This window comes from Dendropsophus ebraccatus, chromosome 4 (genome assembly GCF_027789765.1).
Source record: "Dendropsophus ebraccatus isolate aDenEbr1 chromosome 4, aDenEbr1.pat, whole genome shotgun sequence".
In the NCBI taxonomy this organism is placed as follows: Eukaryota; Metazoa; Chordata; class Amphibia; order Anura; family Hylidae; genus Dendropsophus; species Dendropsophus ebraccatus.
In genome coordinates this window covers 143,342,772-143,370,746 of record NC_091457.1, presented here as the reverse complement: position 1 = coordinate 143,370,746, position 27,975 = coordinate 143,342,772, and the positions used below count along the sequence as shown (strand labels likewise).

The following is a 27,975-nucleotide window of genomic DNA, read 5'->3' as shown; positions in this document are numbered from 1 at the left end:
GCTTATGTCTATCCACTACATAATACACATGATGTAGTCTATCATATAGGTAATATTACATATTATGACCACCAATAAAACAAGTGAGAATAATTTTTTTTTAGATTTAATATTTTCAAAAATAAAATAGAAAACACAAAAGCATGGAACTGTTCCAACACAATCGTCTCTTCAGGTAAAGGTCCTGGAGGCTGAAGATGTTAGTGCGGTATTACACTAGTGCCTATACAGCCTTCTCTCCTGTGCGGGCCTACCAAGGTGGATTCATACATGGCACAGTTTTACACCACAGATAAATACGCATGTCTTATGTTTCTAATTATCTATGGTGTAAAACAGTTCTTTTTCATCTAAAAAGTAATCACTGACTTGGCTTATCAGCTAGTAGTTTGCTCACCTCTGAAAATTATGCCATGAGTAAATCCACCCTTGGGGTATATTCACACTGAGTAATGGGCGAGCAAGTTCAAGCTGAATCTGCGCTTATTTTTACATGTATTTCGCTTGAAATTCTGTCCGTAAAATATATACTGAGAAATGTCCCATTGTGTTCAATGGGATTTCCTCTCTGTTGTTCCGCCTGAAGAATTGATATGAAATTCATATAGAAGTCATTGGGGCATCTCCACTCCAATTCCTGCAGAAGAGGGAATTTCAAGCAGAAAACTTTCCTCTTTAATTCCTCAGTGTGAACATACCCTTACAGTGAAATATTAGCGTTACTTAGCAAGTCTACATACACAACAGATGACGCTGGTACAGACCACAGGAGGTTCCTCTGTGAACAGGCACTGAATACAAGTAATTGTACAGTCACTGGTCGGGTACTGCCACGCGCCATTTTACAAGTAACTCTTCCCATGTTTTTTTTTTTTACTGTTCAGATACAGCAAACATTCCAATTTCTGGCAACAGCTGATTTTTTTTTTTTTTTTTCTGGCAACATTTTGACCACCTTGAAGAAGTGAAAGGCACCTGCATAAAATCTATATACAACCTTTCGGAACATTAAATGTTGCATAAAGGAATGACTACATTGGAGTGCAGAGGAAAAAAAAAAATCTCCAAGTGTGGCATGTCATGCTATGAAAAGTTCCCATTATGTTTCCCAATGACCAAGAACGACAGATTTCCATTTTCCATTTTCTCAGATGACTACTCTCGAGGCTGGTGGAGAGAGGACATGCAGAGCACCATGACAGACGGGCGGCTGAGGAGAGATCAGACGGCTTCTTCTACTTTCTTCTTCCCAGTCATCAAAAGAAAGGAAAAGAAAAACTCCACATGACTAAAGGGGCGGAAACTATACTTTTCCAGGCATTGGAGGGAGAGCACCAGACATCCCTGTTGATGGTCCTAGGAGAATCTAAGGGGACAAAAAGCACATTTAAAATTATTGTAGAGTAGTAGACTGGCCACCAAGCCTCACAATAAGCCGACATGTCCTGTTGAGATTACTGCTCAGCAGGCATCTCATTGAACAGAGGATCCATTACTGACAACAGATGCCTCCCCCTGTAACACCAGGTTCTTAGGACAGTATATTGCCTTCTTTCAGATGCAGTGTTCATTATTAAAGAAATCAACAGGGGTTGGGATTACAAGCAGTGTTGCAATATACTCTCTTTTCTATGTTTAAATCAACATTAAATATATGGCCACTAGGTGTCTCCAGTCCTGTCGAAATGTGCTCCATGCTGATCTTATGCAACAATTCAGTCAGTACAATGTCATTGTGTGGTTACAGAGGTTGTGGTGCTGTGTAATAGGAGAGCTGAACATACAATGCTAGAGTCCCCAGGATTCTCTGCTACTGTGGAAGCGCAGCAGCCGTATTGCATGCGCAATGAAGGGAGACACCTAGTGGCCACATCTATAATGTTGCTTTAAAAGGGGTTGTCCAGCGAAAATCTTTTTCTTTCAAATCAACTGGTGTCAGAAAGTTATATAGATTTGTAATTTACTTCTTAATAATAAAAAATCTCAAGTCTTCCCATACTTATTAGCTGCTGTATGTCCAGCAGGAAATGCTGTTTTATTTTCAGTCTGGCACAGTGCTCTTTGCTGACATCTCTGGCCGAGACAGGAACTCCGTCTCGGTTTGCTATGAATCCCCATAGAAAACTTCTGCTCTGGACAGTTCCTGTCTCAGCCAGAGATGTCAGCAGAGAGCACTGGGTCAGACTGAAAATAATAAAGACGCACGAGAAAAAACATTTTCTGCAGGACATTCAGCAGCTAATAAGTATGGAAGACCTGAGATTTTCTAATAGAAGTACATTATAAATCTATATTTGACAAAAAGTTGATTTGAAAGAAAGATTTTCACTGGACAACCCCTTTAAGCACAGAAAACCTGAAGTACATTGCAAAACTGCTTGTGAACACAACCTCTGTTGATTTCAGTAAAAAAAAAATTAAAAAAAATTATACAATAGAGCACACTCCCAGTTTCAGTGCTGGAGTGCCTAGCAACGGAGATTGGATTAAATCTCCAACTAAATAAATCCAAAAAGAAAGGTCTCGAGATGAGACTGAAACATTGCACTTGCTTTTTGATGTACCAATAAATACCACAACTTTTTTCACTATACGGATGTGCCGCAAAATTCTTGGAGATAGATAGATATATATATATATATATATATATATATATATATATATATATATATATCTATCAGTGCCTATTTGGGTAACTGTCACAATGATTCTTTCTCCAGATTGGTGCACAGCCATAGTAGACAGAAGATAGGGTTCATTTATTTATGGATGTTGTATGATATCCTATAGATCAGGGGTAGGGGACCTTGGCTCTCCAGCTGTTACAAAACTACAACTCCCATCATGCCTGGACAGCTTTAGTTTAGACAGCATGAGTTGTAGTTCTGCAACAGCTGGAGTGGCAAGGTTTCCTACCCCTGTGCTAGATGGCTCTTCTTCTTCCAGCAGAAGTGTTACCATACCACAGCTGCTGCTGTTCTCTATAACCTTACCTGTCTCTGTTGTAGCTGCTGCTGCTGTTCTCTATAACCTTACCTGTCTCTGTTGTAGCTGCTGCTGCTGTTCCATCTGCAGTTTTTCTGTCTCAAACACTACCGGTAGTACTAGAATCATGAATGACGTGGTGCCTATCCACAACGCAGAGCGAGAAAAGCTGCGGAGAACAGAGAGGTTACTTGCACAACTAATAGATTGGATGTCGCATGATCTCCAACCGAGGTAAAAACTGTATAGGGGGAGATTTATCAAACATGATGTAAAGGGAAACTGGCTCAGTTGCCCCTAGCAGCCAATCAGATTCCACCTTTCATTTTCTCAAGAGTCTGAGAAATGAAAGGTGGAATCTGATTGGTTGCTAGGGACAACTGAGCCAGTTTCCCTTTACATCATGTTTGATAAATCTCCCCCTATGTATCTTATCAACTAAAAAGGATGAGGTGCACCTGGTTCTAAAGTAAAAATGAGGGAATCTCAAGCACTTTTTCCAAAGAAAAACTGTAGCACTCAAGTCCCATAAATTCTTGTCCTTTATTGTAGAATCACAAGGAAAAATAGGTCCACACAAACACAGCGTGCAACCAACATGTTTCACACGACATGAGCGAACCGGGTTCGAGTCCATCCAAAACCGAACAATCGGCATTTGATTAGCTGGGGCTGCTGAACTTGGATAAAGCTCTAAGGTTGTCTGGAAAACATGGATACAGCCAATGACTATATCCATGTTTTCCACATAGCCTTAGGGCTTTATTCAACTTCAGCAGCCACCGCTAATCAAATGCCGAAAGTTCGGGTTCGGATGGACTCCAGCATGCTCCAGGTTCGCTCATCTCTAGTCTTTATCAAGCACTCTCAGGTTCAGGTTCGTCTGAACCCTCTGCAACTTCTGTATTTCCTGCAGGAAGTGATTTTTTGTTTCCAGTCTGACACAGTGCTCTCTGCTGCCGCCTCTGTCCATGTCAGGAACTGTCCAGAGCAGTAGCAAATCCCCATAGAGAACTTCCTCTGCTCTGGACAGTTCCTGACACGGACAGAGGTGGCAGCAGAGAGCTCTGTGTCAGACTGAAAAGAAAACACCACTTCCTGCAAGGCATGCAACAGCTGATAAGTACTGGAAGACTGGAGATTTTTTTAAATAAAAGTAATGAACAAAATTTTTAATAAACTGTTGGAAAAAAAATTCTTCATAGTGTCCCTTTAATGCATTCCCATTTCATCAAAACTTTTGATATGTCTGCATGTCAAATTGTTTTCTAAAAATGACAAGGCTTTAATGGGCAATGTTCACACAACCACAAATATTTCTCCCCCGGGCACTGGGGGTCATTGGGATCTGATCTTTTAAGACATAGCCATGTGATCCAACAACGTACAGATGTATTTTTACCATATTAGAAGAGAACCTAGCTGAGTCGCCTACCTATAAAATTTTTTGGCAGCACAAACGGAGAAGTCAAAAGTCACTCCTGCAGCGCTCCGGAGATTCTCAGGAAACATCTCTGTCAGGCCCCACAGCCTTTCTGATAGAGTCTCGTCCAGCTGCAAGGAAAGGGAAAGACATTACTGCAACGGGCTATTTTCATATAAATCACAGTATCATTTTTATCAGAAAACACACAATGTGAAGGGCTGCTGAACGCTGCAGTTTTAGTGGACCTCAGAATGAATCCAGACCAGGGACCCCACAAACATGATGTCATACAAGCATTGGTGGAGGGTAGCGCCTTCTCCAGTGCATCTAGCAGAACAACTCTTGGGGCCCGAAACACAAGGTCCTGATAGTAGCCTGCATCAAGACACTGAGGGAGATTTATCAAACATGGTGTAAAGTGAAACTGGCTCAGTTGCCCCTAGCAACCAATCAGATTCCACCTTTCATTTTCCAAAGAGTCTGTGAGGAATGAAAGGTGGAATCTGATTGGTTGCTAGGGGCAACTGAGTCAGTTTCACTTTACACCAGGTTGATAAATCTCCCCCACTGTATGCGGTCCCATGCATTTTAAAGAGGAACTATCAGCAGGTTACACAAATCTAACCTGCTTATATGTCCCTATGGTGCAGCAGGCGCTGAGGATGATGGTATGTCTCTTACCTTCATCCTCAGAGCCATTCCAGTGCACTTAGTTGTTTACTCCACTGGCGCACCGTTAGGAGCACTACCCGCTCTGGCCAGCCCACCCTTTCTAAAGATAATCAATGGAGCGGAGAGGATCTGCAATATGAGAGAGGGGCAGTGCTCCTTTCAGGTGCAGGTAAGAGACATGCCATCACCCTCGGCATATTCTGCACAATATGGGGCTATCAGCAGGTTAGATTTGCCTAACCTGCTGATAGTTCCCTTTCAATCTAGACCCAAATTAAAGGCTATTCTGGAATTAGGAATTATAATTACAGATTGCTGGGACTGTGCGCCCCCCCCCCAAAAAAAAAAAAAAAAAAATAAATAAATAAATTATAGTCACTCACAGCAGCTCCCATTGGGCTCCATCTGGTCCTGATACTCATCTCTGCTTACATCTAAGATGAGGGTTTAGAGGAGAACTTGCCCATTCATCCAATCACTGACAGGACACCCATGCGGCCAGTGACTGGCTGAGTGGGTAGGTCCTGCTCCAACCGCCTGTCTAGGAAACAGGAAAACGACAGGAAGGAGCCAAACAGCAGCTGCAGTGGGATCTGTGGAGGACTGTTGCAGATAAGTACAGCTTTATTTTTTTTTTATATAGTTTCAGCAATCTTTTTTTTTTCTTTCAGAACCCTGGAATAACCCTTTATGGTGCGTTCACACCTACAGGATCTGCAGCTGATTTTCTGCAGCAGATTTCATTTAAATAACTGAACACAGCATCAAATCTGCTGCAGATCCTGTAGGTGTGAACGCACCCTTAAAGGGGTTTTCTGGACTCCTGTTACTCCTGCTCCAGTGCAGCTCCTCCAGAGTCCATGTTACATTCCCATTCCCACACAACCTGCTACAACACTACAATTCCCATCATACCTGGACAGCCAAAGCTTTAGTTTGGTCTCTCCAAGCATGATGGGAGTTGTAGTTTTGCAGGTTAAGGGTGTGTGAGTGTCAATATCATTTTTGTGGCCATTTTGTGTAAAGCTAGGAGCCCTCCTTTAGGGTGCGTTCACACCTACAGGATCAGCAGCAGATCCGCAGCAGATTTGATGTTACAGATTTGATGCTGTGTTCAGTTATTTAAATGAAATCTGCTGCGGATCCGGTGAGTGTGAACGTACCCTTAAAGTGACTGCACCACCAGGCCCAGGCTGAAGCACTGGAGGCGGGCCGACCCACCCCCAGTGGGAGGAAACCCCCGCCCCTCTATGACACGGCTCCATTAGAATCAATTAAGCTGTATCATAGAGGGTCGGGGTTTCCGCCCACCCGCCTCCAGCCCTGGCCTGATGGTAAATTCACTGTATAGGGACTGGGGTTGTTCACCAAAAATGTGTTTCTTTTAAATCAACTGGTGCCAGAGATTTGTAATTTACTTCTATTGAAAAAAATCTCCAGTCTTCCAGTACTTATCAGCCGCTGTATGTCCTGCAGGAAGTGCTGTCTCCTTTCCAGTCTGGAGAGCAGGGGTTCCTGTCATTATGTGCCGCCACCTCATGCAGCGGATAAGGAACCCCGCCATGTTCTGTGTAACACCCTTATTATATAGGGCTCAGGCATGGGGCGGTTGCCTTGACAACCAAACAAAGGGGGCTTCTTCTCCGATATTCAAAGAATATCACCTGTGACCACTGGGGCCTGACCCCCGCACACATAATCCCCTCCCCCACCCCCGGAGTAGGGATGGAGCAGGCGACATGCAGCAGACAAGGAGCTGTCACGTGACGAGGGCGGCCGGGACCTACAGCCGGGACGCCTCACCTCCTCGTCATCTTCGTCCTCCTCTTCGGTCTCTGGGTTCCTGATTCCGCTCAGCGGGGATTCCAGGGTGAGCTCGGATGGGGAGGACATGTCTTCTCAACGTGCAGGAACACTCAGGGGTCACACCACCGGAACTACGTCACCGGAAACAACCGGCATAAAAAAAACTATAGAGTATGAGCGCTAAAAAGGCGAGTGACATCTAGTGGCGTATTGCAGAACTGCATGGATTTATAATACTGTTATAGTGAGGGTCCATTCGTTGCCTATAGCAACCAATCAATCAAAGCTCAGGTATCAGTTTGAATTATGCTATTGAAAAATGAAAGTTGTCCGGTGATTGGTTGCTATGGGTAACAGACATGTGCATATTGCTTATTCCTGTGTGACCCAGAAACATGGTCCCACTGTTTGTTGCCTATGGCTGTATCTATGTTTTCCAAGACTCTCTATGGCTGCATCCAACTTCTCCAGCCGCTGGGAGTCAAATGGAGAGCGTTCAGGTTCAGCAAGTTCACTCATCACTAGTAGATACGCGTAAAATGTTTTAAATGTTTTGGGGTCTTAAAGGAGAAGTCCGGCAAAATTGCCCCCCAAAGTTATACAAATCCCCAATATACACTTATTATGGGAAATGCTTATAAAGTGCTTTTTCCCTGCACTTACTACTGCATCAAGCAGGGGCGTAGCTAATGTCTCCTGGGCCCTGGTGCGAGAGGCCAACTTGGGCCCCCCCCCCTCCTTTCACGACCAAGTGATGCTATTGGTGTGTGTATGTATATATATATATATATATATATATATATATATATATATATACACACCAAGACAGATATTACCAATAACACCAGCATATTGGAAGAGAAAGTATTATCACCGTACATATTACCGCCATACTGTTACCGACCAAATCCTGTATACTGGGACCAATATTACCAGTAATACCAGTATATAGGAAGGAAACATTACTGCCACACCACAACCACTACCATCACCACCATATTGTTACTGACCAAATCCAGTATACTAAATCACCTCATCCAGTCATATAGAGGTGGCCCCAGCTCTACACAGGTTCTATACACCATATACATTACAGTGCAGTTATATCAGGTAACTCACAGGGGACGTCTTTTCTGATCGGAGTTCTTTCCTTTCCATCTTCTCCATCCGTCCCGGGTCATTATAAGAACTTCTCTGAGCTACAAATCCACAGAATCTGCCAGACAGACATATTAGTCTCCTCACACTGACACCATCCTCATCTCTATACTAACTGCACATCTGTATTGGCCCCTTTACACCCTCATTTAGTGGGTAGCCCTGACTCTATTTGACCCCCTAATAATATGTGCCCTCCTCTGTGTATTCCCTCTCCCCCTATGTTGCCCCCCCAAATAGATGGCTCCTCTCCCCCCATGTTGCCCTCCCTTATAGATGGCCCCCTCTCCCCCCCCCTCCCTTATAGATGGTCCCTCTTCCCCCCCACCCTCATAGATGCCCCCCTCTTTCCCCCCACCCTCATACATGCCCCCTCTTTCCCCCCACCCTCATACATGCCCCCCTCTTTCCCCCCACCCTCATAGATGGCCCCCTCTTTCCCCCCACCCTCATAGATGGCCCCCTCTTTCCCCCCACCCTCATAGATGGCCCCCTCTTTCCCCCCACCCTCATAGATGGCCCCCTCTTTCCCCCCACCCTGCAGGCTGATAAAAAAAAAAAAAACAAAACTTAACTCACCTGACAACGCGCTCCCACGTTGATCCTCACTCCTCCTAGTCTGTCCGCTGCTGCCGGGGGTGTCGCGTCTTATCCCCGGCAGCGTGTGCATCCCAGAGCTCCCTGTGCGCCGGAACCGGAAGTCAGGGCCCAAGGCGCGCAGGGAGCTCTGGGATGCGCGCGCTGCCGGGGATAAGACACGACATCCCCGGCAGCCGCGCAGCAGTCGGGGGAAGACGGAGCAGGACTCTTGTGACCGCAAGCAAAACAATGCTTGTGGTCACAAGAGTGATTGATCGGGAGGGCCCCGCAGGCCCCCCTTCGTGGCGGGCCCGGTCGCGGCGGTAGCTACGCCACTGGCCTCAAGGCTTCACTTCCTGGATAACATGGTGATGTCACTTCCTGGATAACATGGTGATGTCACTTCCTGGATAACATGGTGATGTCAGGCCCCGACTCCCAGAGCTGTGCGGGCTGTGGCTGCTGGAGAGGATGATGGCAGAGGGATGCTCAGTGTCCCTCCAGTGCCCTGTGTCCCTCAGTGTCCCCCTGCCTGCCATCATCTTCTCCAGCAGCCACAGCCCGCACAGCTCTGGGAGTCGGGTCGTGACATCACCATGTTATCCAGGAAGTGACATCACCATGTTATTCAGGAAGTGACATCACCATGTTATCCAGGAAGTGACATCGCCATGTTATCCAGGAAGTGAAGCCTTGATACAGTAGTAAGTGCAGTGAAACACTTTATGGGTGCCTTCACACCTACCGTATCGCAGTAGAAAATCCGCTGCGGATCCGCAGCAGATACGCAGCGGATTTAACTAAATGAATGAACACAGCACTAAATCCGCACTTACAAATCTGCTGCAGATCCGCAGAGGATTTGACAGTGCGTGTTTAATGCTGTGTTCATTCATTTAGTTAAATCTGCTGCGGATCTGCTGCGGATCCGCAGCGGATTTTCTACTGCGATACGGTAGGTGTGAAGGCACCCTATAAGTATTTCCTGTAATAAGTGTATATTGGTAATCTGTATAACCTTTGGGGGGGCAAAACAATACGTTAATAAAAAACTTTTGCCGGACTTAATGCTGGGACCCCCACTGATCACTAGTTATAGCCAGGAGGTTATGCAGTAAGCTTGTTCTCTCTCCGTTCTCTCTGTGTGACCAAGGTGGACTTCAATAGAAAGTCTGTGGGATCTCCTGTCACGCAGAGCGTGGAGAAGCAGCACTCAGCCATGGACTTCTCCATCTTTTTCTAATGATAAGTGGAGGTCTGATCAAAACTGACACCGTAAATAATATAAAATGTTTAAGCAGGATGGAAGGAAAAAACAAGGCACAATTACATCAGATTTTTTGTTTTATGAGCTGTCCTGTGTGATCAGTCACCTTTCTATCAAGGCTAGCAGGAAATTTTTAACAGTCCGGGTTGCTCATGACTAGTTTACTGGTTTGTTCTTCTTGGATTCCTTCTGATAGATATGAGACAACGCATAATGAGAAAGCTCTACAAGATGTTTATTAGAGACGCGCTTACCAAACATAGGAAGTCCCAGTCCTTTGTGCGTTCACACAAGGAAAGACACCTGTGCATCATGCAGGTGGTATATCACCCATTTTTAGGAACTGACTGTTCACTTGCTGATTTATATATACAGTGGTGCCTTGGATTACGAGCATAATTCGTTCCAAGACAGCGCTTGTAATCCAAATCCACTCTTACAGCAAAGCAAATTTCCCTATAAGAAATCATTAAAATGTAGACAATTGGCTCCACACCCCAAAACATAATTATTTTGTATTCTGAATTACATGTAAAACTCATGAAACAAACATTTAGAAACAGCCGAATATGTGATATTATGATAAATTACAGCACAGTATAGCAATCAGCATGTGGAGTATAAAGTATAGTAAGTGCATAAACCTGAAAAACAGCAGCAGTTTGTAGATACAGGATGGAGCCGCAGATCCCCATAATGCAGTAGCGTAGTACAATAGGCTAGAATAGAGAAGCAGGGCCGCTGTCAGAGGTCTGTGTGGTCACATGACAGCAATGGGGAAGGGGTGTGTGCTCAGCATGGACCAATCAGGACTCACAGAGACTGCAGGGAGCATGAAGGAATGAGCAGGGCAGATGTGGGCACATACATGCAGCACTCTCTGTTCGGGGAGAGAGGGGTTACAGCTGTGAAGACATTACCTCCACAGTCCTGTCCTCTGATGTAAGCCCCAGCCAGAAGTGGATCTGCTATGATTTGGAAGGTGAGGGAGACCTCCTGGGTCAGACAGAATACAGTGCTGTAGACCCCACTATGCAGACCATGCCCCTCCCCACTCCCCCTCCCACCCAGTACAGGGAGCTCTTAAACCAAAGCAATGCTCTTAAACCAAGTCACAAGTTTGAAAAACAGTGAGCTCTTCTTGCAAAACACTCTCAATCCAAGTTACTCTTAAACCAAGGTACCGCTGTGTGTGTGTATATATAATATATATATAATTATTTTTTTTTTTTAAGGTAAATCACCGCGGCACGAAACGCCGCATTTGTGGGATCAATAAATTAAGATTTTGATTGAATCCGGAGTACCGCGGTGATTTACCTTCAGTATACAGCCATACACAGGTGGTTCTCCTGTGTGTGCTCCTGGCACCCACCTACCAACATTGGACATTCCGAGTGCCGTCCTGATTATACCTGACTTATATATATATATATATATGTATATATCTCACAGGACTGATATTATTGTCACAAAATAATAATTGTTATTTACTTTACCTACCAAAAAAATTATTATTATGGCTGATCAGATCATGTATGGATCTGGCTATTTACTTCACCCATTGCATGGGAATGGGTGAAATGCATGGAGATAGTCCAAAGTAATGATCCAGCAGTCCGGTAAAGATTCCATGCTTTTTTTTTTATCTTCCATTAAAATACAGACAGCTTACACCATAGTGCTGCACACCACAGGGGTACTGATCACAGACATCTCATCAAGCGTGCGCATGCATTCGAAACGCTTTATCAGTATCCCTGTGGTGTGCCGCACAATGGTGTAAGCTGCCTGTATTTTAATGGAAGATAAAATAAAGCATTTAAGTTTTCTTGGACTGCTGGATCTTTGTTTCTTACATTGGACATTGCACATTGGCTGAATGTGGATCCGAGCAACAGAGGAAACACAAGGGTGAGCTGGCTTTCACTTGTTACTACTAAATACTCCAAACTCCATTCAGTTGAATTGTACTGTGCTTTGTTGTGTACGTTCAGGTCAAACTTTTTCAGCAATTACATGTGAAACTAGAAATCCACTAACATAGGTGTCAAACGCAACTCCAGACTACAATTCCCATCATGCTAAAGCTCTGGCTGTCCAGGCATGATGGGAAACGTAGTTTTGCAACAGCTGGAGGCGCTGAGTTTGACACCCCTGCACTAGAATGTGTTTTGCTTTGCACTTTGTTACAAAAGGAACATAAAGCAATATACAAGAAAACAAGGAATACTTACAACAAACGTTTTATTCCAATTCATATATATTATATATATATATATATATATATATATATATATATATATATATATATATATATATATAAATACAAAATGTAATATTCTCAGCACTCGTTATAAATGTCAAATAGCACAAAACCTATAGGAGGTCTGACTTCTCATTAGGATCTGCAACCTCCTAATACAGAGGTAGGGAACCTTGGCTCTCCAGCTGTTGCAAAACTACAACTCCCATCATGCCTGGACAGCCAAAGCTTGGCTAATATCTTTACTTACTGAAACCAACAAACGTCCTAATAAAGTTTTCTGTCCCTTCCAGCTGAATCTACTAAATACAGGTATAACAATGCAGTATAATATTATTTACAAATAAATAAAACATTTGTAGTTGGGCTTCTTATTCTAACACACAATTTTATTTTTTTCTGCTGTTGCAGTTTCTGTTGTTTTTTTTTTAGGCCAAAATCAGTAGTAGATCCAGCAGAGAAAAAAAATATATATAAAAAGACTGGGGGAAAAAAAAACCTTTATCTGTGTTGTTTGTTTTGATTCTCTATGTAAAGCCAAATGTATGGAATGACACTGAGAGTGACCACCACAGCCCTGCTGCCGGTAACCGCTAAAGTGATTTGGAAAAATGTTGACAAAAAGGCCCCATTCACATCCAGTTTTCATCACATCCTGATATATATATATATATATATATATATATATATATATAGACATTTCGACACATACCACAGTACACCAACAGCAGGCCCATTCATGTTAATGGAGCAAACATCTATTAGTGACTACAACTGTTCTAGTTTCCAATTGTATACTTCTTTTGTGGGAGACTCCAACATGGCAGACTCCGGAATAGACTAAATGTAGTCATGTGTATATGTTAGTTTACCATTTTGCCAGTATCCCATCATATACCGGTGACATATGTGATGTGACTGGGGCCTGACATAAAAGCCTCCATGGGTACAGTTCTGATTATGAGGGAAGCGTTGCCAATCTTCTGTATGGTCCATGAGCTGCTCCGGGATTTTTTGGTTTTCCTCTATATTACAATCATTTTCTTCGCCCACTTGAACTCTTCATTTCCTCGAGCTCCTTATCCTTTAGGTGAGATTCTGCTGTTGCCTCAGAGAGCTATGGTTATAAAGAAAGGAAAAAAGATTGAAGCCATTGCATCATACAGCGATTAGCGATTGGTCTGTTATTATTCCCTAATCATGGCTTTGTGCCCCAGAAGTTTGCAAATCTAAAATTTCTGGCTCGCCTATAAAGGTATCGCCCCTACAGAAGTATATACCATCATATATACCCTAAGTGATTCTACACTGGACCACCAGAAACTCAGCTTCTTGGACCCTTGTTGACCCAGGGGGGATTCAAATGCCAGGTTTAGGTGCAGTCACACCTACATTTTCTCAGGTTTTGAGCAATGCCTTCATGAAAGAGTCACCCACTTTCCTACTGTACCAACAATAAGTGATTACCATGTCCAGAAGGATTTCTACTTTCAGGCGGAGCAGGTTATTCTCCTCTTCCAACTGCAGATTTCTTTTTCGAAGACGTTGGAGTTCCTTCTGTGATCCAGTGCCACCGGATTCTATGAGAAGTATGTATAGTTATTCGCTACAGACCAGTACACAATGTGATACATAGAGATGATGCAGGCTTAGTTACACTACTCACAACCAGCATTCAACTTACTTAAAGGGGTTATCCAGCGCTACAAAAACATGGCCTCTTTCTTCCAGAGACAGGCCCACTCTTGTCTCCAGCTTGGGCGGGGTTTTGCTGCTCAGTTCCATTGAAGTGAATGGAACTTAATTGCAAACCGCACCTGAACTGGAGACAAAAGTTGTGCTGTCTCTGAAAGAAAGCGGCCATGTTTTTGTAGGACTGGAAAACCGCTTTGAGGCTATGTTCACACTGCGTATGAATCCGTCTGTAGATCGTACGCCGCCGTACATGTGTGGCTGAAACTACGGGCGTGGGAAAAATAGACATGCGGCCGGATGCGTACGCACAGCGAACATACGCCCGTAGTACAGTTATGCTTCCTAGCTTGTTTCGAAGCGATCTGAAGCAGGTCATTTACTTGGAAATCTTCGCCCAGCCCCGTAAACCACACAGAACCTTTTGGATCGAAAAATCAAGTTCAATTTGGCTGAAATAAGTACTTCGTACGGGACTGCATGGAAATCCACGGCCATGAGTTGGAACATTTCCGTCCTCAAACAATAGTCTTGTTCATTTTTAACGGCGCCGTATACGATCCGGCCGTAAGCTCATACGTAGTGTGCACTGTGCAGGCGTATATTGTATACTTTCAAGCGAACGCATCAACCTCAAAACTACGTGCGTATATTCGCGGTTCGCACTACGGACGGATTCATACGCAGTGTGAACATAGCCTAAAGGGGTATTTCATAGGAAGGGGGATAACAAGGTAATCAGTGGGGGTTCAACCACTGGGACCAATCACCAGTATTAGGAAGAAATGTTCCTGGCAATGGAACAAGCAGATTGCACATTTGCAACCAGTGCTCCATTCACTGTCTATGGAGTTGGACTTTGCAATGTTCGGTAGGCAATTTAGTGGGATATCTGCACTACTACCATACAGTTTCCATACCAGCTGTATGGATATACCTAAAACTCATCAGGCCTGCCTTTGATTATCATGATTTATACCATGGATGGGAAACCTTCCGCTCACCAGCTGTTGCAAAACTACAGTTCCCATTATGCCTGAACAGCAAAAGCTTTAGCTTTGGCTGTCCATGCATGATGGGAATTGTAGTATTGCAACAGTTGGGAGGGCCGAAGGTTCCCCATCCCTGATTTATACCAATAAGAGCCACAACACTTTCCGCAGTCTAACAACTTACCAGCGATCCACTGTCCATTTTCAAACTTGAGACTTTGTCCTGCGATAGTCATACTAGGAGAGCCAAAATCCAAACCCAGCTCCACCTCCTTTGTGGTCCGGTCCAGCTAAAGGAGAAAAGGGAATCAGAAAAAAAATTGAATAGACTAAATACTATAGTGTGTACTGTGCATCATGATCAGGTAAGGCAGGTTTTGACAAAAACAGAAATCTGAGAATTTGGCTTGATTTGAAGACCATCAATCTATAGGACTGACTATTCATGCACAGTATAAATGTGGTCAAAAAGAGATAATTAGAAAAACATGGCCACTTTCTTCCAGAGACAGCACCACTGTTGTCTCCAGTTCCGGTGTGATTTGCAGTTAAGCTCCATTCACGAGTTGCAAAACCTGCACCCAAACTGGGGACCACAGTGGTGCTGTCTCTGGAAAAAAGTGGCCATGTTTTTCTAATTCTGGATAACCCCTTTAAGAGCAATAAATCCCATACCGCATGCAAGTTGGAAAGTGATGCAGATCTTCTTGGCGGTGTTTTCTTTGGACTGAAGCTGTTCCCGAACAGGGGCATCTTGCGCATTTTCCACGTAGACTCCAGAGCGGACTGGCTAAGTTAACAGCGTACACTTTCCTACATTAGAACCAAAAAATGGACACAGTATTAATAAAGGAACTTACTATTAATAAATGATTATGGATTTTGTTCACAATGGCTTTTCAACTGTATTGCAAGCTTTCCCTGGGGAATCTAATCCAAAGTGAGTGAGAGATTTGGAATGAGAAAAGATCCATTCACTTACTGTACATGCAAAGTGACTGTACATCCGGGGCCACTTACAGGCCCTTTGATATGGTCCGACTGATGCCAGTATAAACACTGATCTTGTTGACTAGTGTTCTTTTGAAGACCCTTTACAGTCCACTGGTGTCAAACTCAGGCCCTCCATCTGTTACAAGACTACATTTCCCATCATGCCTTGACAGCTAAAGCAAAACCTCTGAAGAGGTTTGGCGTCTGCTGAATAATGACATGTGTCAACGAAGGTTTTAACATATGTTGAAATAAAGAAGTATCGCTTTGATCCGGTGAGTGCCCTCAACGTTTTACTGAACTTGTTGCCTTACACATAATTGTTATTGTCATTTATAATAAATTGTGACATTATCAGACTAGTCAAAAGTTACTGATGGCAGCAGGTCTCACTCCTGAGGCCCATTGTGATCTTGAGATACGGCCAGGGGAAGTGCGCAGCAGTGTTCTCCATTCCACAGACAGAAAAACATCCAACTCATTTACTTTATAAACCGTAATGAATCAGATTTGACTGGTGGCCAAGAAGAGAAGCGCACTGCTGCACACTCCTCCCCCCGGCTATATCTCAGGATTGCAGTGGGTCTCAGGAGCAAGAGCTGGTGTGATCAGTAAGTTTAGTATAAGGCATATACCAATCTATACCACTAATCAATTATATGTATTATGTATTACTGTATATGATTTACTTGTGCAAAAGTGATAAAAAGAAGACTTTCTAACTAAAAAAACAACAACAAACAGTAACTCTATTAAGACATGAGCATACACAGGCACACATGTACAATATAGTAATAGAGCCGGTTCTGTGGAAAGACAGACAAATCTACATGCAAAACAATACGTGATCACCTGATTCCCGGTTCTCAGGACCGAGCGATCCCTCCGTTGCTGTACCGTACTGTACAATGAGATTTACTTACCTACACACTGCGCATGCGCGCACACTACTGGACGCAACGACTGAAGAACTGAGGGGGGCGGAGGTAACATTGTCTCACCCACTGCGGCTACGTATTTCTGAGTTCTGTGAATTAGCATCCAGTCATTCATTTAATACACCTGCAGAATCATTATTTTTGTACGCTAAATTGTAAAGAGCTTAAGTGCCGGTAGTAAGACCCCCCCCTTGAACAAATGGTTTAATCCCAAGCGTTCGTTGCCATAACAACGCTTTGAGGTTCAACTGCCTACTTTTCTCTGTGGGCTAAACCATTTTACAAATAATAGGGGGGCGGGCATTTTAACTACACTATAGTTATGAACAAAAGAAGAAAACATTTTATTTAGTACACGTATATGATGGGAGAGCTAATATTAAACTGCTAACGTGCGGTTTCAAAACGGTAATATACAAAGTGTTTATTATGGTACAGTCCTAGTGGTTACCTTGGTAACAGGGACGCCAGATGGGAAGGAGGAACTCCCGGCTTGGATAAGACATATGGAACTAGGTAACTGTATAGGGAATATCTTATTCAGGGGGCAATGCCTTATATCTGGCAGTTTAGAACTTTTCCTATTTTTCCCTTTTTTATTCAAATTTATTTTTCATAAACAAAAAAGAATTATATTTTTTTGTGAATAATAAAAAAAAGGCTTACATTTTTAGTTATTTATGTTATAAGTTTATCATCTATGACATTAACCACACATTATATATGTACAATATGTTAACTTTAACTTTATGGGGCGGTACGATTTTTTAAAAATATTTTACATGTGCACAAAAAAAAAATAAAAAAAAAATATAGATTTCCATTTTTGTCCTCTGGCGCTATGATGAGGTTGTTGTTTTTTCCCTGTATGGCAGAGTATACAGCAGCATGCAGTAAAAGTGGATGCTACTGTATAATTCCTAATATACACTTATTATGGGAAATCCACATATACTGCTTTTTTTCCATGCACATATACTGCTTTTTTTTTCCATGCACATATACTGTGGGGGGTCCTTTGGGGGGCTAGGGGAGCCAGTTCAGGTTGGACTGCTGCCGGGGAGCCTCTTTCTGCCACTTGGTGAGTGCACAAGCGGCTATGGATAACTGCAACCCAATTACAATGTAAATTCTCCATATACTGCGCCCCCTGCTGGTAGCTTCATAGGAATTACACTCAGCCCTGCTCTGATTCGATTCGTGACGTCACATTTTTTTTAGAGAAATTGAAGTCTGCATGATCTACTAAATTGAGGAAAATAGCAGTATATGTGCATTTTCCATAATAAGTGTATATTAGGAATTTGTCTAACTTTCCTTATGTAATAACATATTAAAAAATACTTTTGGCCGGACTTGTCCTTTAACAATCCAGCACATGTGCAGTGTTCACACAGGTGAGGAATAGGAGAAAATCTCCCTGGAGCATTTTTAATGATGAAGAGGGCAGGGAGGAGGGACGGAGATGTTGTGCCAGCCTAATGCACACACACTCTAGGCCACGACTGTTTGGCACATGGCTGCTAGTTTAAAAGTTGTTTTTAGGACAATAATTGCATCACCTGCCGAACGGACCCCAGGACAGATCTTGGATTAAAAGCAGCTATCCGAAGGTTCAAGTGGTTTGGGGGGGGGGGGGGGGGGGGGGGGGCAGATTGTGGGTACAGAGTCGCTTCAAGTAAATACACCACAAAAAAGACCCCCTCCCCTAATATAGACCCCCAAACCAGAACAACTAAACAGATACAGACCTCAGATGCTTAGTTCTCACCCTCCTCCTTTGGGGTCTCCTTGCTCCTCCTCATCTGGTTTCAGTAGCAACACCCATATAGTCATGTGACCATATCAGTGCAGGTCCTTTAAATGTAATTATATTTGCCAAATGGGTATTTTTAACATTTTTGCAAGGATTTGTCATAAAATTGCTCACGGTCCCCCCAATCCTTGTTGCACAGTTGTGCCCTAGGCCTAGCCTTTATCTTGTCCCTGAGCCCAGGTTCATCACCCCCTATGTAATGAGGACCTATGTGTTCATCCACTGACGAAAATTGAAAATTTTATATCTTTTTATCAAGCAATTTAAAAACTTTAAATACACCTTTAACTGTTTGTTCTTTTTTCCTAAGTAAATGATGGAGTCGATCAATCGTCTGAATTCCCCTATGGCTCTGTATGTGGAGGACCTGAAAGAACATCCTTTGGAGCTGGAGAAAAGGAGGAAAACAGCACAAAACGCAGTGCAAGAATCCTCAGCTTGTATCCTTAAATAAGAAATTTATATATATATATATATATATATATATATATATATATATATATATATGTGTATATATATATACTGTATATATATATATATATATATATATATATATATATATATATACACAGTGGTACCTTGGTTTAAGAGTAACTTGGTTTAAGAGCGTTTTGGTTTAAGAGCTCACAGTTTTTCAAAATGATGACTTGGTTTAAGAGCATTGTTTTGGTTTAAGAGCTCCCTGTACTGGGTGGGAGCGCGAGTGGAGGAGGGGCATGGCCTGCATAGCGGGGTCTACAGCACTGTACTCTGACCCAGAAAGACTCCCTCACCTTCCAAATCATAGCAGATCCACTTCAGGCTAGGGCTTACATCAGGGGACAGGACTGTGGGGGTAATCTCTCCATAGCGTTAACCCCTCTCTCCCCGGACAGAGAGTGCTGCTATACTGTGCCCACATCTGTCCTGCTCATTCCTTCCTGCTCCCTTCAGTCTCTGTCAGCCCTTGTGTTTTCCATCCTCTCCATTACTGTACAGTAACCTATAATATCACATATTATGATGTTTCTGAATGTTTGTTTCATCTATTTTACATGTTGTTCAGAATAATAAATCATTATTTTTGGGGTGTGCAACCAATTGTTTGAATATCAATGATTTCTTATGCGAAAATTTGCTTTGGTTTAAGAGTGGATTTGGATTACAAGCGTGGTCCCAGAACGAATTATGCTCGTAATCCAAGGCACCACTGTATATATAAAACAGCTCGAGATCCTTCTCTTTTGACAATAATAATAAATATTTTATACAACTATCTTTTTTATCAACTGAGAATTATATTAGAAATTCAGTTTCATATAGCTTAATATAATAAATTGGCTGAAATAGCAAATATGTAGTGAATTGATAGATACAGGTCAGTGAGAGGTAGAATAGGAATACTGTGTATTAATGTAAAATGTTATTCGGCAGGATTCCTGAAAACCAAAGTAGAAAAGAAGTAAAAGTGCAATTATTTGGAGATTAGTGGGAATTAAATCATAGCACCTCATATGCACTCTTGATCACCACTGGGCATGTTCCCAATGGGACATCCAATGGTCCACAAGTTTCGATAGAGAATGTTGGCCCCTCATGACACCCTCATAGAATCTGTTTGTAGGGCTCTGATAGTGCCCTTCTTGTTCTCCCCCACAAATAAGCAAGCACAGATCCTGCTGTATTCCCCACACCTGAATCCACTTAAGAACCACTGAGATTATCTGCATCTGATGCTGTCAGTTGATACCACAGACTTTCCAGTAGCTGAGCCCCAGCATGCCCTTGTACTTCCTCTCCAGCCGTTCCCTGTCCTGCATGATTGATGTACAAAGCTTGACATCAGCCCTACTTGCAATATTTCTATACTAAGATAATAAGAAGTGAAATACTAAAAGGGCAGACTAGATGGACCCAGTGGTCTTTTACTGCAGACAATCGTCTATGTTTCTAGGTTATTTCCACCAATTGGTCACATCTGGGATCCACACCATCTTGTAAGAAACAAAGTTGAAAACCAAGGTATCCCTTATACCCTGCACTCTTTCACTCTGGAGGACCCCACATGACAATGCATTACAATAATAAGAACAGCAAAATACCCAATCTAATGCTGCCTTTACTCGGAGCGATAATTCGCCTGATCGTACGATTAACGATTTTGAAGTATCAATTTTTTTTTATAATGATCAGCGTTTAGACAGAACGATATATCGTACCGAAAAAATCGTTTTGCGATCGCTTAAGCCTATCTCGCACATAGGTTAAATTGGTGAACGACTGTTTACACGGAACGATCTGCGAATTTTTTGCGAACGACCAATGACGATTTGAGAACATGTTCAAAGATCAAACGATTTCTCGCTCGTCGTTCGATCGTTCGCTGCGTTTACACGTACGATTATCGTTCGAATTCAATCGTTATCTTGCAAATTCGCACGATAATCGTTCCGTGTAAATGCAGCATTACACAAGTAAGTTTATCAGCTTCTGTTGTTTTTTATTCACAGGTTATAGCCGGTCATTGTGGCTCTTAGCAGAATTACACCATATGGTCAACTTATTATCAAGGGACCATGCTTATTAAAAAAAAAAAAAAACATAAACAGCTACAGTTAATTACTCCAGCACTATAGAACACCGAGAGCAGTCGGCACTACTGCAGTCACGATATGGTCAGCACACCAGTAAATGGATTCGGAGGAGTAGGAGTAATATTGGCAAATAAAGTGGTGCTCGATCGGCAAATAGCAGAGAATACAACATAAAGTCCAATTGCAACGAGAAGGAATAGAATACCGCGGCACTCACCAGATGCTCATCTTCATGCTTTTATTGTAGCCAAAAACATAGGGAGTTCAATCCAACATAAATAACAGGTGAGGGAGGACGAACATAAGGTGCATATCAGGCGACGGACCGTTTCGTGCGCAGGCGCACTTCGTCACGGCTAACACACACGTCATCACGTCTGCCAAGCATATAAATAGATACGAGTGCAGACAAACACAGGTGCAACATAATTAAAATCATGACACACAAATAGTAAAAACATTAAAGGAAGGCATGAAACTCGTTCCTGTCGTTCAGTCCAAGTGGCCCTGTAGCATTAAATAGTGAAATGAGGAACGCTTCTTTTTTAAGTAATAATTTATGCACATCCGTGCCTCGGTTACCTAGAACCACCCTTTCGAGGCCGATGAATTTTAAATCACTGACGTCGCTATTGTGGGCCGACCTCATATGCTCAATGAATCTAGTTGCCCCTTTTCCTGTACGTACTGATGTGCAGTGTTCGCGAAATCTCAGTTGCAGTTGCCGTATGGTTTTACCAATATAAAAAAAGTGACAGCTGCAAAAGATCATATATACCACCCATGTGGATCTGCACGTAATGAGTTGTCTTATACTCCAGTTTACGCCACCCATACTGACTGAGCTCAGAGCTGCATTGTGTCTACAGTGTACACAATTGTAACATTTTCTGTTACCCATTATGTTAGTACTTAACCAGTTGTTTTTTTCATTATGACACTTATTATTTTTTAGTTGGTCTCCTATTGTTGTATTTCTTCTAAACGTTATTAGAGGTTTTTTTTAAGCTATTTTTTTGAGAACCGGATCCCCTTCAAGTACATACCAATATTTTAAGATGGCTTTTTTCAGAAATGTATTCATGGGCGAGTTAGAAAATGAGAAACAAAAGCTTTTATTGTCAATTTCATGACCTTTAGAGGCTCGCTTCTTTTTTCGGGTAAGTATTTCCCTGGAGACCTTAGCAGCTTTATTTTCTGCTCTTGTTAAGATGCTCTCGGGGTACCCTCGTCTGAGGAGTCTGTCTTTTAATTCGATAGCTTGTTTCTGGTAGGTTACTGGATTACTGTTAATGCGCTTAAGTCTAACTAGTTGGCCATAAGGAATTGCTTCTTTCACTGCCTGAGGGTGTGAACTATTAAAATGTAGATAGGCGTTACTAGCAGTTGTTTTGCGGAACCCTTCTGTACAGATATTATCATTGCCAATATAAATATTGACATCCAGGAAGCTGAGTGTAGACCCTCCAAAAACTCCTGTGAATAGCATATTCATGTTATTAATGCCATTGAGATGTTCTATAAAGGCGTGGAACTCCTGTGTCGTGCCATCCCAAATTATAATGACGTCATCCATGTATCTATAAAAAGATTTTATATGGATATTGAATGGATTATTAAGAGAAAAAATAAAACGTCTTTCAAAAATTGCTAGAAACATATTAGCATATGTGCACGACACAGGAGTCCCCATCGCCGTACCAACCATTTGTCTATACCAGGTCTTATCATAATAGAAGGTATTATTAGATAGAATGAGGTTAAGTGCCTCGCAAACAAAATTGCAGAAGTTAGCAGATTTTTCTGTATCTGATAAAAATTCCTGGACTGCTTCAATACCCTGATCGTGTGGTATCCGGGTATACAAACTCTCAATGTCGAGAGATACCAGATTGTACCCCGGCTGCCACTCACAGGAATTTAATACGGAAAGGAGATGTTTAGTATCCCTGAGGTATGTGGGTATGGAGGTAAGTAGTGGTCTAAGGAGCCAGTCTACATACTTAGAGAACAGTTCAGTCGCTGACCCGATCCCCGCCACAATGGGGCGACCGGGGGGTCGGGTCAGCGACTTGTGTATTTTTGGCAAATAGTACCATTTGGGGCATTTGGGGAAGTCGGGAATTAATTTGTTAGCTGTACTCTCTGAAATAATATTTTTCTCCACACTTATTCTAAGTAATGATCGGAGTTTATCCATTATTTTCATAGTTGGATCCCCGGGGAGTTTGCAGTAAGTTGTGGTGTCGCTCAATTGACGCTCAGCTTCACGAGCAAAGTCAAGAGCAGACAGCACAACCGTACAGCCCCCTTTATCAGCTCTTCTGACCAAAAGGTCAGGTCTATTACGGAGCCATTTATTTTTATTATGTTGCACCTGTGTTTGTCTGCACTCGTATCTATTTATATGCTTGGCAGACGTGATGACGTGTGTGTTAGCCGTGACGAAGTGCGCCTGCGCACGAAACGGTCCGTCGCCTGATATGCACCTTATGTTCGTCCTCCCTCACCTGTTATTTATGTTGGATTGAACTCCCTATGTTTTTGGCTACAATAAAAGCATGAAGATGAGCATCTGGTGAGTGCCGCGGTATTCTATTCCTTCTCGTTGCAATTGGACTTTATGTTGTATTCTCTGCTATTTGCCGATCGAGCACCACTTTTTTTGCCAATATTACTCCTACTCCTCCGAATCCATTTACTGGTGTGCTGACCATATCGTGACTGCAGTAGTGCCGACTGCTCTCGGTGTTCTATAGTGCTGGACTTTGCTCATAGCTTTCTCTTCTGTTTAGGGTCTGAGCACACTGTGTTTGGTCACCGATTTGTAATTGCACTGGTATGCAAATAGAAATGGATGAAGCAATGGCTTCATTGAATATGGAGGAAGTTTTGGAGACAGGGAGGGAGGGCGCGAGTGCATATTTCACGTCATGTAATTTAAAGGAAGAGCTGCAAGTTCTTAGCCTAAAGGTCTTGGAGCAAAGGGTTAACACCCTGGCGGAAAAAGAGGTGCGCCTCTTTTGGACTCTGCAATCATTACAGTCCTATGTGGACAGTCAAAGAGTTCCGAGAGGTCTGAGAACTTACAAAACACCATCTCAGTTCCAAGAGGACCCAGATTTTGTAGCAATGTGGGACAAAGCTCATTTAACCCATGCAATGAATCTGCTTATATTAGTCCTGAATAAGAATAAAAGTGAATATGATCGGATTAAAACAGACCTGATAAAAGCAAAAAGTGAATTATGTTCAAGAATATCTGCTGCACAATATACAGATGTAATGTCTAAACTTGAGAAACGCCTGATAAATATCCAAAAAGAAATTAAAGAAAAGAAAAGGGATAAGTTTCTCCGCGATAAAAATGATTATGACGCAGGAAGATTCTTTCAATGGAATGCCAAAAAACAAATAAGGAAAAGGAGACTAGCTAAAAAATCCAATACAGTGGATTTTTGGACAACAGATTCGGATACAAGCCAATCAGATGACCATTCAGCTGTGGAGCCCCATATCCCCCCTTTAGGAGGAAGATCAGGAGGGGAGGAAGGAAGAGGCGGCTTCAAAAAGAGAGGAGGTTACGGCAAGCGCAAGCAGGTGTCATGGCGCTAGAGCCAAAGGACAATAATGTCATTAATATTTCAGGAGTGACTCTGGACGATGATTGTATTTCTCTCCTATTTAAAGGTTTAAATTTTGGTTTAATGGAAGATTTTTCTTTACCAGATTTTGAAGTAGATATGTATAAAGCAATTAGAAAAATGAATTTGCATAAGTTTTTTTCCACCTGCAGTGCCAAGGAAAGAGAGCGTAAAGAAGGAGAGATCCCTAGTGTAATAGGCCCCCTAGGTTTTAAAGTGTCTTCAGATTTTGATGAACAGGACCTACAAGGTATTGACTGTCTCCTAAGTCTCACTGAGACTATACATAACGAGGAGACATCTGAGATAGAGATCCAGGATTTTAAAGGGGGAAAAAAATCCACTTTCACCCCACCACTTGAACAAGGGGGGTCATTGGAGGTTTTTTCAACCCTGGTACAACAAGAAGTTAAGGCACTGGTGTACCCTAAGGCTGAGAGTAACTTATCTTTTGGGGAACAGAGAGCCTTGAAATGGCTCCGTAATAGACCTGACCTTTTGGTCAGAAGAGCTGATAAAGGGGGCTGTACGGTTGTGCTGTCTGCTCTTGACTTTGCTCGTGAAGCTGAGCGTCAATTGAGCGACACCACAACTTACTGCAAACTCCCCGGGGATCCAACTATGAAAATAATGGATAAACTCCGATCATTACTTAGAATAAGTGTGGAGAAAAATATTATTTCAGAGAGTACAGCTAACAAATTAATTCCCGACTTCCCCAAATGCCCCAAATGGTACTATTTGCCAAAAATACACAAGTCGCTGACCCGACCCCCCGGTCGCCCCATTGTGGCGGGGATCGGGTCAGCGACTGAACTGTTGTCTAAGTATGTAGACTGGCTCCTTAGACCACTACTTACCTCCATACCCACATACCTCAGGGATACTAAACATCTCCTTTCCGTATTAAATTCCTGTGAGTGGCAGCCGGGGTACAATCTGGTATCTCTCGACATTGAGAGTTTGTATACCCGGATACCACACGATCAGGGTATTGAAGCAGTCCAGGAATTTTTATCAGATACAGAAAAATCTGCTAACTTTTGCAATTTTGTTTGCGAGGCACTTAACCTCATTCTATCTAATAATACCTTCTATTATGATAAGACCTGGTATAGACAAATGGTTGGTACGGCGATGGGGACTCCTGTGTCGTGCACATATGCTAATATGTTTCTAGCAATTTTTGAAAGACGTTTTATTTTTTCTCTTAATAATCCATTCAATATCCATATAAAATCTTTTTATAGATACATGGATGACGTCATTATAATTTGGGATGGCACGACACAGGAGTTCCACGCCTTTATAGAACATCTCAATGGCATTAATAACATGAATATGCTATTCACAGGAGTTTTTGGAGGGTCTACACTCAGCTTCCTGGATGTCAATATTTATATTGGCAATGATAATATCTGTACAGAAGGGTTCCGCAAAACAACTGCTAGTAACGCCTATCTACATTTTAATAGTTCACACCCTCAGGCAGTGAAAGAAGCAATTCCTTATGGCCAACTAGTTAGACTTAAGCGCATTAACAGTAATCCAGTAACCTACCAGAAACAAGCTATCGAATTAAAAGACAGACTCCTCAGACGAGGGTACCCCGAGAGCATCTTAACAAGAGCAGAAAATAAAGCTGCTAAGGTCTCCAGGGAAATACTTACCCGAAAAAAGAAGCGAGCCTCTAAAGGTCATGAAATTGACAATAAAAGCTTTTGTTTCTCATTTTCTAACTCGCCCATGAATACATTTCTGAAAAAAGCCATCTTAAAATATTGGTATGTACTTGAAGGGGATCCGGTTCTCAAAAAAATAGCTCCAAAAAAACCACTAATAACGTTTAGAAGAAATACAACAATAGGAGACCAACTAAAAAATAATAAGTGTCATAATGAAAAAAACAACTGGTTAAGTACTAACATAATGGGTAACAGAAAATGTTACAATTGTGTACACTGTAGACACAATGCAGCTCTGAGCTCAGTCAGTATGGGTGGCGTAAACTGGAGTATAAGACAACTCATTACGTGCAGATCCACATGGGTGGTATATATGATCTTTTGCAGCTGTCACTTTTTTTATATTGGTAAAACCATACGGCAACTGCAACTGAGATTTCGCGAACACTGCACATCAGTACGTACAGGAAAAGGGGCAACTAGATTCATTGAGCATATGAGGTCGGCCCACAATAGCGACGTCAGTGATTTAAAATTCATCGGCCTCGAAAGGGTGGTTCTAGGTAACCGAGGCACGGATGTGCATAAATTATTACTTAAAAAAGAAGCGTTCCTCATTTCACTATTTAATGCTACAGGGCCACTTGGACTGAACGACAGGAACGAGTTTCATGCCTTCCTTTAATGTTTTTACTATTTGTGTGTCATGATTTTAATTATGTTGCACCTGTGTTTGTCTGCACTCGTATCTATTTATATGCTTGGCAGACGTGATGACGTGTGTGTTAGCCGTGACGAAGTGCGCCTGCGCACGAAACGGTCCGTCGCCTGATATGCACCTTATGTTCGTCCTCCCTCACCTGTTATTTATGTTGGATTGAACTCCCTATGTTTTTGGCTACAATAAAAGCATGAAGATGAGCATCTGGTGAGTGCCGCGGTATTCTATTCCTTCTCGTTGCAATTGTACAGTTAATTACTAGTACTTAACAGAAAACTTCTGATCCATAGAGGCCCCACCTGGTAAGTTACAGGTCTCGACTCTAAAGGATTTGCTTCTTGGTTCCAGATAATACAAGACACCTTCAGATGTCCAGGCCTCAATGGGTGTACAAGGGCACCTACACAGTATTAGGCAAGTTGTTTTAATGTTATGGCTGATTAGTATAAGTATGGCACGTGGTGGCAAAAACCATATGTTATCTTTAACATACTTGTCAGCGTTCCTTGTTGGCTCTATAGAATCAGTAAGCCAAAAGATTGCACACCTGGAGGAGCAGCTAAAGACTTTTTGCAGTGATGATCTGGTAAGGATCCCCCCTTTTCTTTCATAATAACTTTGTGTGAATTGCCAGGAAGACTCACATGAATCGCTTTATCATAACTTACCTTAGAACAGAATTGTCATTTAATTCAAATATAACGTATAGCTGGTACAGTGCATGCATTTACCCTTGTTGTGTTCACCAGTACACAGGCTGGA

The 27,975-nt window shown here is 42.4% G+C and overlaps 3 protein-coding genes across 5 annotated transcripts in view; 1 reads left to right on the top strand and 2 right to left on the bottom strand.

Moving 5' to 3' along the window:
• Nucleotides 1-90: 90 nt before the first annotated feature.
• TOMM22 (translocase of outer mitochondrial membrane 22) lies at nucleotides 91-7,045 on the bottom strand. The gene is made up of 4 exons (XM_069968920.1): nucleotides 6,887-7,045; nucleotides 4,421-4,539; nucleotides 3,037-3,154; nucleotides 91-1,366 (listed from the first exon to the last, which is right to left on the bottom strand). Exons 1-4 carry the CDS (start codon nucleotides 6,974-6,976, stop codon nucleotides 1,304-1,306), a joined length of 390 nt encoding a protein of 129 aa, XP_069825021.1. The 5' UTR covers nucleotides 6,977-7,045; the 3' UTR covers nucleotides 91-1,303.
• Nucleotides 7,046-12,223: 5,178 nt separating this feature from the next.
• Nucleotides 12,224-16,795, bottom strand: CBY1 (chibby 1, beta catenin antagonist). 2 transcript variants are annotated; one of them, XM_069968918.1, is made up of 6 exons: nucleotides 16,689-16,752; nucleotides 15,826-16,040; nucleotides 15,519-15,656; nucleotides 15,028-15,133; nucleotides 13,627-13,739; nucleotides 12,224-13,276 (listed from the first exon to the last, which is right to left on the bottom strand). In XM_069968918.1, exons 3-6 carry the CDS (start codon nucleotides 15,603-15,605, stop codon nucleotides 13,196-13,198), a joined length of 387 nt encoding a protein of 128 aa, XP_069825019.1. In that variant the 5' UTR covers nucleotides 15,606-15,656; nucleotides 15,826-16,040; nucleotides 16,689-16,752; the 3' UTR covers nucleotides 12,224-13,195. The 2 variants fall into 2 exon arrangements, with proteins under 2 accessions (XP_069825019.1, XP_069825018.1); XM_069968917.1 differs by lacking the exon at nucleotides 15,826-16,040 and having other exon boundaries at nucleotides 16,689-16,795.
• A 303-nt stretch (nucleotides 16,796-17,098) lies between these two features.
• FAM227A (family with sequence similarity 227 member A) overlaps nucleotides 17,099-27,975 on the top strand; it is a 33,980-nt gene continuing 23,103 nt past the window's right edge. For both annotated transcript variants that reach the window (XM_069968916.1, XM_069968915.1), the window contains exons 1-3: nucleotides 17,099-17,290; nucleotides 18,901-19,030; nucleotides 27,714-27,799. In XM_069968916.1, the coding sequence (XP_069825017.1) occupies nucleotides 18,904-19,030; nucleotides 27,714-27,799 (213 nt within the window). In that variant the 5' untranslated portion in view covers nucleotides 17,099-17,290; nucleotides 18,901-18,903. The remainder of the gene's footprint in view (nucleotides 17,291-18,900; nucleotides 19,031-27,713; nucleotides 27,800-27,975) is intronic.